Below are 13,008 nucleotides of genomic sequence, written 5' to 3' on the forward strand. Positions count from 1 at the left end.
CATCATCCTGCTATGTAAAAGAGCTCTTTGGTTCATTCTCTAGCAGATATTTGATTAGCTCGTAAACATTTTTGCGATCTGGAACAGTGTGAATCCAAATTCCAAATACTTCGTGTCGCAGGTCTTTGATAATAACCAGGTCATCCTTAACTTCCACCTTCATGCACTCGAGCGGCTGTTGGGCGTCTTCTTCAGGAGCGAAAAGCCGCCTCTTATTTATAACGCTGTTGGGAGCTATTCCAAGCGAAAAATTCTCAGGGTTCATCCTGTTGAGCAGTATAAGCCCATAGTTGTATATGTCGCGTCCTCTGAGCACCTCTGTGATTCTTTCAGGTCCGTTTGGCCGTGCCGGCGTTGCCAAAATCGAACGCTCGTCCTCTGCCTCATCTGGGAGCAAGTCGCCGCCCTTTGATATGTCTCTTAGGTAAATAGCGAGCACGCCCTGGTACTCCAGTCGCACCCACTCGTCTCTCGCAAAATCCCACTTGTAGACCGACGCGTGCGGTGTATGAAACAACAGCTGTTTTATTTTTGGATCGTAGCGCCCAATTACATTATAGTTTAACGCCTTTCTATAGAAGTCCAAGGTTGCATCAGATGATGCGCCCTCACCAACAGTTGTCATGCTTGTTGTATAATGGATCGTGTTCAATCATTTGCCTTGGAATACGTTCTCTCCATAGTCACCAGCGATTTTACTTTGAAGCGAACGCCGTCGCGAAGCATACTATCACGTGCTCTCAGCGACGACATATATTAACGCGCGTGACTTTTTTGATATTCCCTGTTCGACCACAAGTTCAAAACAATTTAGCGATTTTAGCAGTCTTCGTAAGATTTATGAGGCATTAACACCCTGTGCACCTCATGATCAGACCAGCAGCTTGTTCGTTTACATGCTAAGGGTGCTTTTTTTTCCCTTCTTGATGACTGATGAAGTTCCGCAAATGGATCCCAGTATAGTTGGAAGCGCATGATGCTTCGAATTCAAGGCTATTTAGGTCTGTTTTACAGTAGAATTGCCTTGTGGCATCCATTTGCGTCCCGCGGCTTTTTTTCTTTGCCTATGTGCATTTCTAAGGCGCCTAATGATTTAATATTTTTTCTCTGAGTAATGTATTTGCACAGAATTAAATTAATGAGCCAAATAGTAACATGAATCTTGAATCAGGAGTGCCAGGCGCCCAGTCAATGTATTCACATGAAGCAAGAAACGCTGGCTCAGCAGCCAGTTACATACATTTAAAGGAGATCCCCATGGCGTTCGCAGCTATCAAGTTCTTTGTTCAAGCCAGTGCCAGGGTGTAGAGCGACAGGCCAAAACTGGACGACTGTAATTGCAAAAGAACTAAACATCCGTTTCTAGATAATATAGTGCTGCGCACTTGCTGAAAGGCGCAGCAATGAGTGCTCAGCGTAGAGCGAACTGTCTCTTGTTTTGGACGTCACGACACGACAGCCTTTGGGCCTGCAACCCACAAGTCTGCAGGCGCCGGCAAACAAACCTCCATTGTCTCGGGAAAGGTGTAGTGAGTCATAGAAACCATGTACTACAAGCGCTCATAACTAGTGGAGCAGTGGCTGCTTGGCTCGTTTACAAGGTCATCATTTGATGTTTCGATGCAAATGGCCATATGTTTTTTCTAACAGAATTTTTTTTTTCATGATTTCAGTAGTTCCCGCAGCTGTCACCGTTTAAGCCATTGAGAGAGTATAAAAGTATGATAGCGATGCGCCCCAGGGTCTGATGCGGGTCTTGAGCCTGCATCAAGCATCATGGAACCAGTTCTCTCCCAGGGATACGGCTATGGATTCGCGCTTGGTATTGGCGCAGGGTTCGCGCTGCTTATGGTAATCATATCAAAGCTACTATCCAAATATATGGGACAAGTGCAGAACTCTGAGCGATTTTCAACAGCGTCGAGAAATGTGGAGTCCGGTCTTATCGCTTCGTCTACAGTCTCTGCCTGGACATGGCCGGCGACGCTTCTGCTTTCGGGGACATGGGCTTATGTGCACGGAGTGAGCGGCGCATGGCTATACGCAGTTGGCGGTACCGTGCAGATCACGCTTTTTGCTTTCCTAGCACTCCAGATCAAACTGCATGCTCCAAATGCACATACTGTCTCCGAGACCCTATATGTTCGCTTTGGCAAGACAGGCCATATTCTCTACCTTTGCTACTGTGCTGCTACCAATGCGATGGTGTCCTCTTTACTGCTTTTGGGGGGTTCTCAGGCTTTCGCGGCTGCAACAGGTATGCACACTGTCGCTGCAAGTTTTCTGCTACCCCTCAATGTTGTTGTCTATACTGCGCTCGGAGGGCTGAAAGCGACTTTTATTTCCGACTGGGTCCACACAGTGATAATATACGTCATTATCCTGACGACTTCATACACAGTCTACTGCAATTCCTCGCTGATAGGCTCACCAGGAAAGATGTGGGATCTCTTGAAAAGCGCGCAAGAGGTGTTCCCAAGCGCTTCGGGGACAAGCTACCTTTCATTTAAGGACAAAGACATGATTTTGTTGACGTGGTCTGTGATGCTTGGTGGGTTCTCCTCAGTGTTTGGGGATCCGGGATATTCTCAGAGAGCCATCGCTTCCAGTTCGCGAAGCGTGTTCTCTGGATACATGATGGGCAGTATTTGTTGGATGGTTATCCCTTTTGCGCTTGGGTCATCTGCGGGACTGGCGTGTAGAGCGCTTCTCACCCATCCAAAATCCGTGACTTACCCTAATGCCCTAAGCGCCGAGGAGGTGGGTGCGGGTATGCCATTAATCTACGGGCTAGCGTCCATTTTCGGAAAGAGTGGTGCTGCCGCTGGGCTGCTGATGCTATTCCTCTCGGTGACTTCGGCGACCTCCGCAGAGCTGATTGCGTTCTCGTCGATCACCACGTATGACTTGTACCGCACATACCTGAATCCTCGGGCGAGTGGGCAGCAACTGGTGCGGGCCTCGCATTTGAGCGTGATAAGTTTTGGGATTTTCATGGCTGTTCTCGCCGTAATATTCAACTACATCAATGTGACAGTTTCGTGGCTCCTAAGTTTCGTTGGTATCGTGCTGAACCCTGAAGCTGCGGCAGTGACGCTATCGCTCTTTTGGCCGCGCATGACCAAGGCATCTCTATTAATTGGAATGCCACTTGGAACTGTCACTGGTATTGTCTGCTGGATCGGTGCCACCTATAGCTATGCGGACGGCGTGATAAACCGCGATACGCTTATGACAACGGAGGCGACGTTCATTGGAAATATTGTCAGCCTGTTCTCCTGCGCAATATACATAGTTGGCATCTCACTGATATGGCCCTCCGGCAAGTTCGACATGGCGACATGGAAAGAACAGATTCAAACCGCTGACGACATGGATTCGGAGGAACTCGAGGCTCTGGTCGTGACGCAGGACGACGCACGGCTGTTGCGCACGCAAAGCTGGCTAAGTCTGCTAATTAACGTATTTCTACTGATAGGAGTCTACGTGGTACTAACCTGTGCACTGTACGGATGGGGCGGCGACTTGAGCAAAGGCTCGTTCACGGCCTTCATGATCGTCATGCTCGTTTGGCTGATGTTAGCAGCATTGTACATCATCCTAACGCCCCTGTGGCAGGGCCGGAAGGCGATCGCTACGATATCGCTGCTCGTATGCGGAAAGGCGGCCCCGGTGGTCGCTTCCAGTGCCGCCAGCATGCGCGGCTCGGAGAGCCTCAACAAGAGCGAGCCCAAAGACGAAAGCTTTGCGGTCCAGACCCAGGAAGTGCGCTGATGCTGACGCAACGCGCTGTGCCCGTTGCCTTCTCTGTAGGCACGGATGAGCGGGCTGCAGCGGCCGAGGCCTCATGCCATGACATAATCACAAAACGCGTGCGCCGCATTGGGATATATAATCACGTGTGTACAGCGCGAATCCTCTCGAATAATCGCACGATCCACGAAACTCTGCTGATTTCTGCATCATTAACGGCTAGGCAACGGCAGGCCAGAATCCGTTGATTTGACGGTAGATTCTTGACACTTAACTCGTAAACTGTGATCGTCACTAAGCAGTCGCGGAGGCGTTTGTCCCATCCTGCAGCTGTCTCCCCAGGGCGGCGTGAATTGAACAGCCGTCAGGTATGTACAAAGTGGTAAATACCTGACAAAAAAGGTGAAAGCCCGGCTAGTACAGCCGAGCTGATTGACTACACCTGAGATGGAAGCGGAGTTCCATCGTCTTGGCTGGTCCCCTCCCATGTGTGATTGCCACTGCAGCACCTGACGTGGACTTCGCCGCTTCCTCTGCCCCCGTCGCTGCCTTCTCCTCGACGTCGCTATCGGGTAACAAACTTTTTCTGTAGTGACTTCACCACCGTCTATGCGTGGCGTCTTCGTCTTGGTCTTCACACATGTCGGTCGGTCCCTTAGGCAAGCTCATACATACCACAATGCATGGCTGCGTTGTTTACAAGTTGCTTCCGCGTTTATAACCTGCAACGGTCCTGAAGAAGCGCTTCGCCACTGCAATGCTGGTAAAAATGGCAAGAACTGCAGGTGTGCCTATCTTACTATTTTGAGTCGCGTCTTCTTTGCGGCCTGGTGCAGGGGGCTTCGGTAGATTCTGAGGCTTTTATGACGGAAAAACTTTCACGATATGGAACACTCGCATAGAACCTCCGTTGCCAGTCGACGCATGTGATGTGCTCCGCCATGACTGCCCGAAAAACTAGGACACCATGCTTAGTAAGCACATAAAACACGCACGGAGACGCACTGTCAGGAGGACGGTCTTCTACACAGCACGCGCTCGAGGGCATCATGTCTGAGGTCACAGCCCCGGGCAGCAGAGCGCGTGCAGAGGTTCTCCGTCTGCTGGGAATGTTCTATGAACGGTCGAAGTGTCCTGGAAGCCCGTCCGATGAGCTAGACCGGAGCTGGTACTTAAGGAGTACAAGGGGCCTCTCCAGGACGTGGTACTGGTTAGAAGTCCGGCTGTGAAGCTTGATAATTACTCTTTCTTAAACATCTCTCGCGCAGTACTTGCCAACCAAGACCGTATCCATGTTGAAAATGATGAATGTCCGGCAGCAGCCCCACATAGGACCTCGTCCTTCCACGTTTGCAACGGAGCATGGACCAGAGGCCGTGGCACGGTTTGACGAGACCCTCGAGTCTACGCCTTCTTCTACAGTCTTTTCAAAGTCTTTTTACGAGGCGTACAGCGACATGGACTCGTCCCGCACCTCGGTCATCAGCGATGGCGAAGAACCAATCACCAGGGTGTCCAGCGGGTCTTCACTGGAGTCCAGTATCGCCCACGGAACGCGGTACAAGCTCACGATGAAGCTGTCTCCTCGCGATATCATGCTGGTCCGCGAGTCATGGTCCATCATGCTGGACGACGAGTGCCCTCCCGAGAAGCTTAAGAGCTTCGTGTCCAAATTGGCCGCGGGACGTGTGCTCACCACTACCGAGACTGGCGCGAGTCGCAGCCGCCGTGCGGGACACCAAATGGGCCGCACGCCCTTAGCATCTATAGACCAAGACCAAAGCGCCGAGCGCGCGGGGCCTCGAGCGCGTCTAGCCACCAACATAAAGAGCTCGAATTCGCTGTTTGGTGCGCAATTTCTGGAGAACATCATCGCGCTGGCGCCACATCTACAAACATTGTTCCCTACCATAAAGCATGCGGCCGTCGGGATCACCGGCGTGCTCACTATTGCGGTCAACAACCTCGAAGACTTGTCCGTCATGGACGGCTACTTGACAAGCTTAGGTAAAAGGCATGCAAGAATCCTGGGCGTTACCGCCGACCAGTTTGAGTTCGCTGGCGCAGCATTTCTACAGACAGTACAGGAGCGGTTCGGCGTGGCATGCACCGTTGAGCTGGAGGAAACTTGGCGTAGGCTGTACTCTTTCCTAGCAAACAGTCTGCTGCAGTTCGGAATCGACCCTACAATTGAGCTGCAGACCCGCGACAATGAGGTTGTGCTTATGGCGCCTCCTGAACTGAACGGCCGTGTGCCGGCCAAAAAGCCGGAGACAACTGCGCACGCCGCGGCACGGTTGCAGCAAAAGTCGTTATTGGACCCCGTAGCGATGTCAAGAGAGCAAAGGGCATCTGGGGCCCCATCGATGATGCCAGTGGGCACCAGTGTGCCCCCAAGGTCGGTGAAGAGGAATGCGCAACCCGGATTCAGTAAAGGGCGTAAGAGCGGTGAGAAGGACTGTGTAATAATGTAGTTTCGGGTATCGAATATAATTAAAGGTTTGGAGCATAGGAAAGGGGTTTGAAGAGACCATAATTAATGACAGAGCTCTTTTCATGCGAAGAAGTTGTGTGCTGCCTGGAGAAACCCGTGACCACGGTTCTTGCACGATAAATCCAGGCATCAAAACCCCATGATACAGAAAGGTTTATGCTCACCTGCGTAACGGATATGCCGACAATGCGGGCGCCGTGTCATTTCCTCACCCTACTGCAGGGTTGAAATTTTAGAGTATCGGGTTCCGGGAAACGTGAGAGACAGGGGCACTGTGTAGCTGAGAAGCTGGGAAGCAGCAAAACAGATCGACGAAGAAGCTGAGGGCGTTTCCCGCCTCATGATTGCCACAAGCACTCATGGTAACCAAGGGAGCCGACCTCTGCTTATCGAAGTTACAGGTAAATCGTCAACACTTCCGCGCATGCTTCTGTTGGCCTAGACGCTGGCCAGGCCCCACGTCACTCTTCGACTTGAGGATCGCTTGCATAATTTCATTATAGTGGCCAAGCCGCCGCTTACGGTGAGGGTGCGGAGCCTCACCGCCGCTGCGACAGCCACAAAGGAGCACTGTCCGGACGTTAGGTCAAATATTATCCACAATATCCAACTTAGAAAACCCAATCTATCCGAAACTTCGGGGTTCTGGAACCAGAGGAGGCGCCATTCTAAGCTCATCACAAACAGCATCTACAAGCAAAAAACTCCGCAATCACTCCATCTGATTTTTCAAATGGTCGAAGTGCTGTCTCGCGGTTAGCTGAAAAATACCTTCCTGCTTTCTCGGCCTCGAAGAGTGCCTTCAGCAACTTGCAGATGTATTGATAGGTGCGTGAAAGCGCGTTGACGCATCTTCATACTGCCCGCAGAAAAAATTCTTCCTCGGAAGCATCTTTCGCGGAGTCAGAGAAAGCTTACTGCCTGCACAGGCGACGAAAGTTTAGTCACCGAGTCAGAAAAACTCGTATTAGAGAAACTGTTCTTCCCCTCGTGCCTGTTGTTAGTAGTAGCAGAGTGCTGGGCGCGATATCTGCAGGCACAACAGGGCTAGAGTCCGCAGATAGGTGCAGGACCGGGAGAGAGGCTCAGGAGAGTACCCTAGCCGCTAAGAAGTTCTCTTACGAATAGCGGGTGCGCGATGAGCATTGCGACGCAAAGTCTAGGATAAACTCAGAGACACGTCCAAGTCACAGAGGGCCTTGCGCACCGCTGAAAAATCTTACGCTTATCGCGCACGAGCCACACAGGCCAAGAAACATTCAGGCAAGGTAATGGGATGGTGCGTTCGGGCTTTCCTTAATAGATATTATGGAATAAAAGCCAAGGCATCTGCGGAGCAGTAGCAGATGTTCGTGCGCACTGTTTAACCTTGAACACTGCGATTACTGTTATTCCCTTTAGTGAAGACGCTCCTAAGCGACGTTGAATATCCGCAAAGACTCAGATTACACGTTTGCTGGATCAGCTCGAACTCTTTTCGTCTCCTGATATCAGAAAATCACTGCCTTGGCCTGTTACATCCCTATTGTTTGAGCTTCATTCGCACTTCGAGTCCTCTTTCTCATAGGAAAGAGACTCTTTTAGAATCAGAGAGCTTCTATAGGTCTTGGTTTTATCAGCCTAAAGGTATCAAAGCTTCAACTTAGCTTTTGCGGGACCGCAGCTGTCCTCCAACAGTCCAGGTTCTTCCGAACCATTATCAATCAAACTTATAATATGTCAAGCATTTTAATCAGCTACCTAACAACCGCTCTTTGTGTGCTGGCGTTGACTTCAGCTAAGACAGTTTCCGGAATATTCAACGCACTTTCGATAACGCCTCCATCATCTCTCTATCCTGAGACCCTTTGGACTGCTAAACTCTCTTATGCGGTGTCATCCTCAATGGGCGTGAATCAAGGAGACACATTTAGCATAGATCTGCCATACGTATTAAAAATCTATGGCGAGGTCACCATCGGCTCTAGTAGCTACATTACAATCAGCGATCAGAGCGGAAACACCATTGCTAACTGCCTGATCACAAATGCTTTTACAGATAGCGCAAGCTCTTCGCTAACATGTACGTTCAGCCGATCTGGCATTCAAAGTGCCAGTGGCTCTATTTCATTCGACTTCGTTTTTTTGGATGGTGGCTCCATGTCTGCAGGAGCTGTTGCAGCAGCCAACAATTGGAAACTAGGAACTAATACCCTTTCATGGGACGGTCTTACCGCTACCGTTTCATTCAAAACTGGAGGCCGCGCCACTGTACCCGTTACCGCTTCCAGATTTACCGGGTATGACAATCAGCTACCGGCGCCCAGCAACTCTGAGTTGTGTTATTACGTAGGCCGAGCCTGCGCTACTCAAGCCTTTAACGAGGTTGTTTCTATAGTTTATCGCGGGGCTCCTAACAATAACGGTGCTTTGGACTCATGCAGCGGGGTCACAGTTGCAATGGCAAACAGTTTCAACGCCTGGAACATGCCTATGAATCCTGTAACCATCCCGTCAGCTTCCTATAAACTCAGTTGTTCCAGTAACACCGTTGTAGTAAGTGCAACTAGTATCCCTGCCGGGTATCACATCTTTGTTGATGCTTACCAAGTTGTAAGCCGAGATTACTCGGGCGCGATATCTTTCACGAATACATATTACGAGTCATTGGCATGTGGCAAGTCAACCATACACACCGGTTATGCTAGAGTCCTGGGATTTACTTCTGGCTCAGCTAGCGGCGCTGGATCAGGCAAGTATGCAACACCCACAACAACAACTGCCGGCTGGTCGTCGTCATACACATCAACGACAACATCTATCCAAGCAGCTACCGGTTCTGATGGCAACTTGTATCCGCAGACCGTTGTTGTCATAGAAGTTCCTACTGTGGGGTCCACATCGCTTTCTTATTCTCGTTGGACTGCTACACAAGAGTCAACTTATAGTACTGCCCTATTATCTACTACTGGAAAGGATGGTACAATTACTGTTACAACAGTATACTATGTGGAAACTCCTATAAGTCGGGCCCAAAGTACAACGATGATGCCTCAGAGCGTGCCTAGCACCTCAACGTTTTCGACAAATGTGTTCACTACCACAGGAGCAGACGACTTGCCAACCCTCGAGACACTTTATTACGTTTGGACACCTATAGTAGCATTAACATCAACAACGTCAGCACCTTACAGCGGTGCTGAAACTTCGACTTACGCTACTGAGTTGACAACTTTCACGGGCGAGGACGGGAAGCAGACCGTGGAGACCATCTACTATGTGGAGACTCCAATTGTGGATGTCACATCTGCCACTACCAGACCATACAGCGGCGCTGAGACAACCACCTACACCACCGAATTGACAACTTTCACTGGCGAGGACGGGAAGCAGACTGTCGAGACAATTTACTACGTGGAGACTCCAATTGTGGACGTCACATCTGCCACTACCAGACCATACAGCGGTGCTGAGACTACGACTTACGCTACTGAGTTGACAACCTACACTGGTGAGGACGGGAAGCAGACTGTCGAGACCATATACTACGTGGAGACTCCAATTGTGGACGTCACATCTGCTACTACTAGACCATACAGCGGTGCTGAGACAACCACCTACACCACCGAATTGACAACCTTCACTGGTGAGGACGGGAAGCAGACCGTGGAAACCATCTACTATGTCGAGACCCCAATTGTGGACGTCACATCTGCCACTACCAGACCTTACAGCGGCGCTGAGACTACGACTTACGCTACTGAGTTGACAACCTACACTGGTGAGGACGGGAAGCAGACCGTGGAAACCATCTACTATGTCGAGACCCCAATTGTGGACGTCACATCTGCTACTACTAGACCATACAGCGGCACTGAGACTACGACGTATGCTACCGAGTTGAGCACCTTCACCGGTGAAGACGGTAAGCAGACTGTAGAAACTATCTACTATGTCAAGACTCCAACCAGAGCCACGACTGTCTTCACTGGATGGACCGGCACTGAGACCTCCACTTTCTCTACTGGCTTGACCACCTTCACCGGATCTGATGGCGAGCCAACCACTGAGACTGTGTACTACGTGGAAACTCCAACTAGAGCCACGACTGTCTACACCGGATGGACCGGCACTGAGACCTCAACTTTCTCCACTGACTTGACCACCTTCACTGGATCTGACGGCGAGCCAACAACCGAGACCGTATACTATGTCGAGACTCCAACCAGAGCCACGACTGTCTACACCGGATGGACCGGCACTGAGACTTCCACTTTCTCCACTGACTTGACTACCTTCACTGGACCTGACAGCGAACCAACGACCCAGACCATCTACTATGTCGAGACTCCAACCAGAGCCACGACTGTCTACACCGGATGGACTGGCACTGAGACTTCCACTTTCTCGACAGATGTGACTACCTTCACTGGACCTGACGGCGAACCAACGACCCAGACCGTGTACTATGTCGAGACTCCAACTAGAGCCACTACTGTCTACACCGGATGGACCGGCACTGAGATTTCTACCTTCTCGACAGATGTGACTACCTTCACTGGATCTGACGGCGAACCAACCACCGAGACCGTGTACCACGTCGAGACCCCAGTTGTCGCCACAATTGTCTACACTAGATGGACGGGAAGATTCACTAGCACTTTCTCCACCGGGGTGTCTATTCTGACGGGGCCAAACGGGCAAGCTACCACGCAAACTGTTTACTATGTGGAAACACCAGCTTCCGCGTACTACGGCAACTCGACAAGCTTTAGCCAGGATTCTGGAAGTACATTGACCTCAGTCCCAAGCTCAACAGACAAGACTAGCTCTGCTCCTGGTTTCAGCTCAGCGCAGCCTACAACTCAATCATCTAGCAAATCAAACTTGCCGGTCCCAAGCTCTACTAGCTCGAGCACGGCAACTGCATCGTCGACCTCTGCCTCGTCGGCGTCAAGCTCCGCGGATTCGGGCACCTCCACGGTCGTGGTTTCCACGCCAGTGTCTGCTTCGGCAACTACAACAAGTTTGTTTTCCAGTAGTCAAGAGTCTTCAGTGACCGAAGCATCGAGCTCTTCAGCCTTAGTCACATCCGCGGTCGTGGTTTCCACACCGGCGCCTACCTCGGGAACTACAACAAGTTTGTTTTCCAGTAGCCAAGAGTCTTCAGTGACCGAAGCATCGAGCTCTTCAGCTTCGGGAACTCTTTCTGGCGCAACTTCCTCAACGACAAAGGGCTCATTGGCCTCCGATTCTACCGAGACTGTCACAGACGGAAACGTCGTTACCTCCACGGTGGCCGTCGCTCCAGGATCCAAGTCCTACAGTAACACGGGTCTTACGAGCACGCCTGCTTCCGTTAGCCAAACGGGTACTGCCACCGGTCCTGAGTACTTGACGACTGGTCCTGCCATTGGCTCTGCCACTGGTCCTGCCACTGGTCCTGGACCAGCGACAAACAGTGTCACTGCAAGCCCGAGCTCCCAAATCCCCAAGCCCTCAGCTACCGAATCTTCAAGTCCCGCGAGCATTGAACAAATAAGCGTTTCTCCTGAGGCATCTAGCTCAGTTCCAAATGCAATGAATAGTGCTACACAAGCTGCTGCAACTACTTCTTCAGCCTCTTTGGGTGGCAATACTCCTGTAGCGGTAAACTCAGGAACGACTTCTACCAAACAAATTGAGTCTGCGCCTTCTGCGCCTGAAAACCATAGCAACAAAACCGGCGATTCGGGCACCGAATCTGACACCGCTACTAAGGCGGCAATGGGAGCCAGCTCCAGCGCTTTGGGCTGGCACTCTGGTCAAACCACTACTGTCGCTCCATCCTCGCAGCTCTCTGCTTCCGCCTCCACAACAAGTCCATCGAGACATAGCTCCTCGGTCTCTGTCTACGAAGGCGCCGCTAGCAGAATAGGTTTAGGCTTCCTTTTCGCCTTGCCCTTGGCGCTAATTTGAACGAACCTTCTGCTGAGCTTTATCGTAAGAGCTGCAAAAAATCTGCATGCGACTGCAATCGATACCCACCCCGCGCACCTATGTATAATAAAGGGAAGTCAGATCTTAGAATATGTAAAACTATATGCTACACATTGTGCAATTAAGAAGATCTAAAATTTGTAAGTTAACGTGTGAAGAGTTGAGCATTCGTCGGCTTAGGCCCTATCTACTGTTCATGATGATCTGTATGTTAGGCAAAATAGACGTTATGATCTACATACATAAGCCATATATGTAAAGTGGCTCTGCAATTCAGCTTTTGCGGAGGTCTGAAAAAATTGTTTTCAAAGTTATTGACCAGGAGCTGAGAGCTTGGACGATAAGCGCACGAATAATCGCTAAAAACTCTCGTTCTGGTAGTTTTTTCACCGTATGTCAATACTTCCAACAGGGCCAGTAATCACTGGGCATTTGCGCTTTCCTTCAGATATGACGGTGCTGCCAGAGAATCTAAGTCCCGATCGATGATGCCAGTGGGCACCAGTAGGCCCCAAGGTCGGTGAAAAGGAATGTGCAGCCCGGATTCAACAAAGAGCGTAAGAGCGGTGAGAAGGACTGTGTAATAATGTAGTTTCGGGTATCCAATAATTAAAGGTATAGAGCATGGGAGAGGGGTTTAGAGAAACTACGGCACAATGGACACGCGTTGCGAGACCAAGAGTGCGTCCTTGCTCCTCGCCTTCACAGAAATAATGCATTACAGGCGCATAATGTACTCAAAGCGGCCGTATTAAGCGTCCCCGACTCTGAGGAGATATAGTCGAGCATAAGCGCTCCTTGAT

The 13,008-nt window shown here is 50.6% G+C and overlaps 4 protein-coding genes across 4 annotated transcripts; 3 read left to right on the plus strand and 1 right to left on the minus strand.

Annotated features, from left to right (window-relative positions):
• Positions 1-10: 10 nt before the first annotated feature.
• On the minus strand, positions 11-625 carry DCP1 (Dcp1p; the record flags this gene model as incomplete). Its single annotated transcript, XM_002555003.1, has 1 exon — positions 11-625. One exon carries the CDS (start codon positions 623-625, stop codon positions 11-13), a length of 615 nt encoding a protein of 204 aa, XP_002555049.1.
• A 1,151-nt stretch (positions 626-1,776) lies between these two features.
• Positions 1,777-3,774, plus strand: KLTH0F19844g (sodium:solute symporter family protein; the record flags this gene model as incomplete). The annotated part of the gene is made up of 1 exon (XM_002555004.1): positions 1,777-3,774. The coding sequence occupies one exon, from the start codon at positions 1,777-1,779 to the stop codon at positions 3,772-3,774; it is 1,998 nt and encodes a 665-aa protein (XP_002555050.1).
• Positions 3,775-5,045: 1,271 nt separating this feature from the next.
• Positions 5,046-6,227, plus strand: KLTH0F19866g (globin; the record flags this gene model as incomplete). The annotated part of the gene is made up of 1 exon (XM_002555005.1): positions 5,046-6,227. The coding sequence occupies one exon, from the start codon at positions 5,046-5,048 to the stop codon at positions 6,225-6,227; it is 1,182 nt and encodes a 393-aa protein (XP_002555051.1).
• Positions 6,228-7,963: 1,736 nt separating this feature from the next.
• On the plus strand, positions 7,964-12,184 carry KLTH0F19888g (KLTH0F19888p; the record flags this gene model as incomplete). Its single annotated transcript, XM_002555006.1, has 1 exon — positions 7,964-12,184. The coding sequence occupies one exon, from the start codon at positions 7,964-7,966 to the stop codon at positions 12,182-12,184; it is 4,221 nt and encodes a 1,406-aa protein (XP_002555052.1).
• Positions 12,185-13,008: the final 824 nt, after the last annotated feature.

The sequence above is a fragment of the Lachancea thermotolerans genome (assembly GCF_000142805.1).
Source record: "Lachancea thermotolerans CBS 6340 chromosome F complete sequence".
Classification (NCBI taxonomy): Eukaryota; Fungi; Ascomycota; class Saccharomycetes; order Saccharomycetales; family Saccharomycetaceae; genus Lachancea; species Lachancea thermotolerans.